Source organism: Cannabis sativa, chromosome X, assembly GCF_029168945.1.
Source record: "Cannabis sativa cultivar Pink pepper isolate KNU-18-1 chromosome X, ASM2916894v1, whole genome shotgun sequence".
Classification (NCBI taxonomy): Eukaryota; Viridiplantae; Streptophyta; class Magnoliopsida; order Rosales; family Cannabaceae; genus Cannabis; species Cannabis sativa.
Window position 1 is genome coordinate 64,339,341 of NC_083610.1, and position 7,143 is coordinate 64,346,483.

Genomic DNA, 7,143 nt, shown 5'->3' on the forward strand with positions numbered 1-7,143 from the left:
TGAGAGTGCAATTCTAAGTTCTATGCGTGGATTCAACGAAGAATTAATAAGTTAGTGAATTTTAGTGCTAAATTCTTGATCTACTTATTGGAAGCTCGGTTATATAGACCCATGGTCCCCCCACTAGTTGAGATAATATTGCTTGTAAGACTCATGTAATTGGTTTTGATTAATCAATTATAATTCTCAATTTAGACTATGTCTATTTGTGAATTTTTCACTAAGTAAGGGCGAAATTGTAAAGAAAGAGTTTTAGGGGCATATTTGTTAATTATGATACTTTGTATGGTTCAATTAATAAATATGATAAATGACAATATTATTTAATAATTATTTATAGTTATTAATTAGTTAGAATTGGCATTTAAATGGTTGAATTAGAAAATTGGCGTTTTTGAGAAAATCAGATGCAGAAAAGATAAAACTGCAAAAATTGCAAAAAGTGAGGCCCAAATCCACTAAGCATGGCCCAGCCACTTTTGTAGGCAATTTAAACTGATATTTTTATTATTTTAATGCCATATAATTCAAATCTAACCCTAGTGGAATGCTATAAATAGATAGTGAAGGCTTCAGAAAAATAAGACTTTTTCCTGACACTTCTTCTGATTCAGAAAAACTGAGCCTTCTCTCTCCCTATCTTTAGCTACCACTTCTTCTTTCTTCTTCCTTTGAATTTCGAAATCCTTAGTGTGTGAGTAGTGCCCACACACATCAAGCGATACCTCAATCATAGTGAGGAAGATCGTGAAGAAAGACATTCAACAAAAGGAGTTTCAGCATCAAAGATTCAGAGAAAGAGATCCAGGTTCAGATATTGATAATGCTCTGCTACAGAATGGAATCAAGGGCTAGATATCTGAACGGAAGGAGTCATATTATTCCGCTGCACCCAATGTAAGGTTTCCTAAACTTTATATGTGTTTATTTCATCGTTTTAGAAAGTTCATATTTAGGGTGTTAATCAACATACTTGTGAGTAGATCTAAGATCCTGGTAAAATAATTTCCAACAGTCTCCTCATAATCAATACCTGGCTTTTGAGAAAAACCTTGAGCTACAAGTCTTGCTTGTATCTCACAACTTCATTTTTCTCATTTCTTTTACGTAAACATACCCATTTGTATCCAACGGGTTTCACACCTTCAGGTGTTTGGACTATAGGTCCAAATACTTTGCGTTTAGCAAGTGAATTCAATTCTGCTTGAATTGCTTCTTTCCATTTTGGCCAGTCTTTTCTATTTTGACATTCTTTGATAGATTTAGGTTCAAGATCCTCGCTTTCATTTACAATTTCTAGCGCTACATTATAAGCAAAAATATTGTCGACAATTACTTCGAGTCGGTTCCATTCTTTTTCCTGTATTGACATAATTTATTGAGATCTCATTATTTCTAATATTTTCAGGTACCTGAATCTCTTCAAGAGATTTGTTTATGTTAACATCTTCCTCGAAATTTTCAGCCTCTTCATTAGGGCCATCTTGATTATTTGCTCCCTTTCTTTTTCGAGGATTTTTTATCTTTGGAACCGACTAGTCTACCACGTTTCAAACGTGCTTTAGAATCATTAATTAATTGTCCTTTTGGGACTTCAATTCGAATTGGAGCATTTTCAGCTGGAATATGTGATTTTGTAATTTTCTTTGGGTCAGTGAATGCATCTGGTAATTGATTTGCAATATTTTGTAAATGAATTATTCTTTGAACTTCAAGTTCACATTGATTTGTACGAGGATCAAATTGAGATAATGATTGTGCATTCCATATAATTTATTTTTCCAGCTGTTTCTTTCCCCCCTAAAGCTGGGAAACTTGTCTCATCAAAATGACAATCAGCAAAACGTGCTGTAAATATATATCCAGTTGTGGGTTCGAGATATTTAATGACAGATGGAGATTCATACCCAACATATATTCCCAGCCTCCTTTGAGGACCCATCTTTGTTCGTTGTGGTGGAGCAATCGGAACATATACTGTACAACCAAAGATTCTTAGATGGGAAATATTTGGCTCCTGACCAAAAGCCAATTGTAGTGGGGAGAATTTGTGATATGATGTTGGCCTAATGCGTACAAGTGCCGTAGCATGTAAAATAGCATGTGCCCAAGCTATAATTGGGAGTTTTGTTCTCATAAGTAATGGTCTTGCGATTAATTGGAGGCGCTTGATAAATGATTCTGCTATACCATTTTGTGTATGTACATGAGCAACAGGATGTTCAACATTTATCCCTATTGACATACAATAATCATTAAAAGCCTGTGATGTAAATTCACCAGCATTATCAAGGCGGATTGTCTTGATTGCATAGTCTGGGAATTGTCCTCCTAATCAGATTATTTGAGAAAGTAATCTTGCAAATGCTACATTACGAGTAGATAATAAGCAAACATGTGACCATCTAGTTGATGCATCTATCAATACCATAAAATATCTGAATGGTCGACATGGTGGGCAAATAGGCCCACATATGTCGCCCTGAATTCGTTCAAGAAATCCAGGGGATTCAATTCCAACCTTTACCGGTGAACTTTCCTTGAGAACAAGCAGCACATGAGAACTCACTGGATAAAAGAATCTTTTGGTTCTTCAATGGATGACCATGTGAGTTCTCTATTATTCTACGCATCATAATTGAACCGGGATGGCCTAACCGGTCATGCCAAATAACAAATAAATTTTTCTGGTTTGTGAACTTCTCGTTCACAATAACATGAGTTTCTATTGTACTTATACGTGTAACGTACAAACCTGAAGACAAACCAGGTAATTTTTCTAATATGCATTTTTTTTTCTTGAAACAATAGATGTAATGCAAAGATATTCAAAATTATTTTCATCTATTGTCTCAATATGATATCCATTACGACGTATATCTTTGAAACTCAACAGATCCCTTTTTCATTTGATGGATAATAAGGCATCATCTATAATAATTTTTGTTCCTCTAGGCATCAATATAATGGCTCTTCCGGAGCCCTCAATTAAATTTGCATTGCCTGATATTGTATTAACATTTGCCTTCATTCTTGATAAATTTGAAAAATATATATCACTTCTAAGTATTGTATGAGTGGTTGCGCTATCCACCAAACACATATCATCACCATTATTTGTAGAATCATGTATAGAATGACAAATGTCCATTACTTCATTAACCAAAAAAAAACATAATAAGTTCAAAATATAAATGCTTAAATAATAAAAGTTCATTACATAAGCATGCCAAATAAAATAAACACCTTAAAGTAAATAAATGATAATAATAAAAAAAAACATAACAAAGAAAAGTGACTAATTGTGGACATTCCCATCTCCATTATCGATATTCATGTTCATATTAATGAGATCTTCATTAAAAAAAATCTGCAACATCTAAGTGTGCAATATCCAAAGGCTCTTTGAGAAAACCATCATCTTGATAGGCAAAATTTTCTTCTATTTTCTCATTTCCTTTCACAGATGATTGATAAAGATCAACAAGGTGTTTTGCCGTACGACAGGCACGTGCCCAGTGTCCTTTTATTCCACATCTGGAACATAAATTTTCAGAATTTCTACGAGTATTATTTTGAGGACCTTTTCCCTTGTTCTCAGTAGTTGTGCTTTTCATTGGAGTATATGAATTTTTATTTTCGCCATTACGATGCCAAACATTGCTTCGACCGCGACCGCGACCGCGACTTTGATTATGGTCACGACCACGTCTATTACTTCGATTATGATCACGACTACGACTATGATTAGGATTGTCAGCAATTGTAGCATTCACTTCAGGGAATGGAGCAGACCCAGTTGGGCAGGATTCATGATTTTTCATCAAAAGTTCATTATTCTGCTCAGCTACTAGAAGACATGAAAGTAATTCTGAATATTTTTTAAAATTTCGCTCTCTATATTGCTGCTACAGGAGCACATTAGAGGCATGAAAAGTAGTATATATTTTTTCTAATATTTCATAGTCAGTAACTTTTTCTCCACACAACATTAATTTAGAAGTGATATTAAACATTGCAAAGTTATAATCACTTACTGATTTAAAATCTTGCAACCTCAGGTGCAACCAATCATTCTTAGCCTTTGGCAATATGACTGTTTTTTGATGGTCATATCTTTCTTTCAAATTTTACCAAAGCACAAGAGGATCTTTTACGGTTAAATATTCAGATTTTAACCCCTCATGGAGATGTTGGCGAAGGAAAATCATAGCCTTGGCCTTATTTCGTTTTGTTTCAGTATTTTGATCTTTGATGGTGTCTCCAAGACCCATAGCATCTAAATGGATTTCAGCATCAAGAATTCATGATAAATAGTTTTTTCCAGAAATATCAAGTGTCACAAAGTCAAGTTTTGCAAGGTTTGCCATGAAGAAAATTATATCAATATGAAGTGTAAATTATTAGATATATACATAAATTTTGAAAAAAAATATAACAAAATATAATACAATACTAAAATATAGAATAAGATACTAAAATTAAACAATATAATATGATAAACAAATCAACACACATATATAATATATAGGCATCTATATAGATATATATAAGCATAGACATATATTGTATAAATATTGATTCATTACAAAATAAATAAAAGAATAAAAAATGGCTAACTCAAATGTGTTTAAGTCAGATGAGTATATATACATATATATATTTAGTGTATCATGACTTTGAAGCAATTCGAGATCACATATAAAAAAACATTAAAATACATTGGTTAGAGGCTCGTGCTGATAACGTATTATGAAATAATAGTATTATGTAATATTATAATTTAGAGAAAGGAAATAGAGAAGAGATGATAATTTTCTGAGTGTTTTTATTCCAATAGGTGATCTCCTATTTATACACATACAAGAGTCAAATATTAAGAAACTAAGAAAAAGGGAAACTAAGAAAAAGGGAATGTTGATTACATTAATGGTGAAAGATTTGGACATCCACATAATTAATAATATTTATAACAAGTACCTTATTATATATGCCTTTGGCTTTTTTTCTTTATTTTTGTAAGCCGATTGGAAAGGATACGCGCGTTGAAGGCCTATAGCGACAGTTATTACGCGATTCGTTACACGTGTCCCCTATGACGATAGGTATTACATAATAACTATCATTGTAAGCCCTTAAAACCCCTTCAGCGAGACCAAAAGGCTCACTTTGTCTTCTTTAGCAAACGTTCATTTTCTCTCAAAATACTCAGACGAACCCTCTTCAACCATCGCCTCTTCAGCCCCAAAATCTCATTTGTCCACTATTTTCTTTGCAAAATTTCTCATTTTCCATACCAAAAAACCTATTACTGGTATTAGAATGATAATATTTAGTCTTTTAAGTGTAGAGTGAGTGTGTTGGTGGGGATTGTGGTGGTTATAGCTTTGACAACCAGATTTTAGACATAAAAACGTTGAATCTCAGTATTTATTAAAGTAAAAGTTTGATATTTAATAATTTTATTCTGGTACATTGCATTATTTTTTACTTTGTAATTTTTTTAAGGTTTTAACTTGTTAAGATTGTGAGTTCTTGGGGGTTGCTGTGGTGGCCAGATTTTAGTAATAAGATAAAAATCTAATATTTAATAGTTTTGTTATAATTTTTTTGTGGATGGGAATGATTTTTTGATCAGTCATTGTTGACGTCGCTTCTAGCCAACGACATTGAATCAAGATAAAACGATTAGATAAAGTAAATAATAGAAAGCAAAAGAAATAAGAGAACACCAAAATTTCTAGAAGTTTGACCCCGTGAGAATAGTAATAGCCTACTCTCATTTTTGTTGTATTGACTTGAGAGACAAAGAATGAAGTATTCTCTCTCTAAAACTCTTACAATGGATCGCTGAGTAACTCTCTCTTAGATCGCTCTTTTCTCTTTTGAGTGTTCTTTCTGAATCAAATTTTTGTCCCCAGAATAGTGAGATTGAACCACTATTTATAGGAGCTTATTACTTGAAGAATGGTTTCCCTTAATTTATAATAAATAAAATAAGAAACTAAATTAATTCCATAATTACAATGCAAAGAATGGAAAACTGAGGCTCATTGTCTTTATTCTTTAATCTAATCCCACGAATGTAAGGATTATCTTCGTGTCTTGAAAGTAAAGATGCCTATCTTTGAAATTTCCAACTCGCACATCCTATCCGGTGCATGCGAGTTGATCACCTGATTGAGCTTTAGTCAAATGTCCCTAGGTGACTCTGCTCGGACATCCTGCTATGTGCAGACAACATGGACCATTCTACTAATCTTTGGTGACTGTTAGGAGTATAACCTTCTGCCCAATTAGGAAAATATGAGACACGTGTCATCCAGCTCAGTGCCACATCATAGTACAAAAAATAGGATAATATTTGCCCTTAAGTCTGTGCCAGACCTTCTTGGTCGCACGTGGACTTCATTCCGTTAGGAATCTTGTCCGAATGGGTGACGCGTGTCTTTGACGGTTGAGGTTGATCTAACATGACTTTGACTAAGGGTCTCTTCGGTGTCTAAGCATTAAATATCACTTGAAAGCTCTACCTCAAATCACACATTGACGGCTAAGTGATAATGCATGTGTGATGGTTGTACTCCTTGTAATGAATACTAACATTCACTTTTGGAGAGAAACCTAAATATTTGAATTTTAAAATGATTTATTTTCCTTTCTTGGTTGCTTATAAAAGGTGATTAAAGCTTTTGGGCATTCTTTCAGTCACTTTTACTCTCAAAGAACCAGAGTGAAAATTCCTGCCCAAAATTTTCTCAAATCTTTGAAGAACATGCTGGAAAACCCCTAATGCTATCGTCCAAGCAGATCGAGAAAGCTTCAAACAGTGAGTAAGTCATTTTTCCCTTTGCTTTTACATGATTGCAAATAAATATATGTATTATCTATGGATTTCTTTCCATAAACTCTGTTTGTTCTTGACTAATTATAGAATATATAGCTCTAGGGTTTAGAACTTTAGCTAACGTTTAACTATAACGTCTCATTATTCGATTCCATATCAATTTTGACTTAAAATTGTTCATTTACACTCGTTCATGAGATTCTAAAAAATACCATGTACCAATCGAAGTTTTGAACTTGTGGGATTAAGAATTCCAACTTTGAGTGAAACCCTTTCTTTTCATCCCTTTCTCCTAC

The 7,143-nt window shown here is 33.3% G+C and overlaps 1 protein-coding gene across 1 annotated transcript; it reads right to left on the minus strand.

The window, feature by feature from the left end:
• Window positions 1-3,359: 3,359 nt before the first annotated feature.
• Window positions 3,360-4,274, minus strand: LOC133032314 (uncharacterized). Its single transcript, XM_061106213.1, has 2 exons — window positions 4,158-4,274; window positions 3,360-3,908 (listed from the first exon to the last, which is right to left on the minus strand). The coding sequence occupies exons 1-2, from the start codon at window positions 4,272-4,274 to the stop codon at window positions 3,360-3,362; spliced, it is 666 nt and encodes a 221-aa protein (XP_060962196.1).
• Window positions 4,275-7,143: the final 2,869 nt, after the last annotated feature.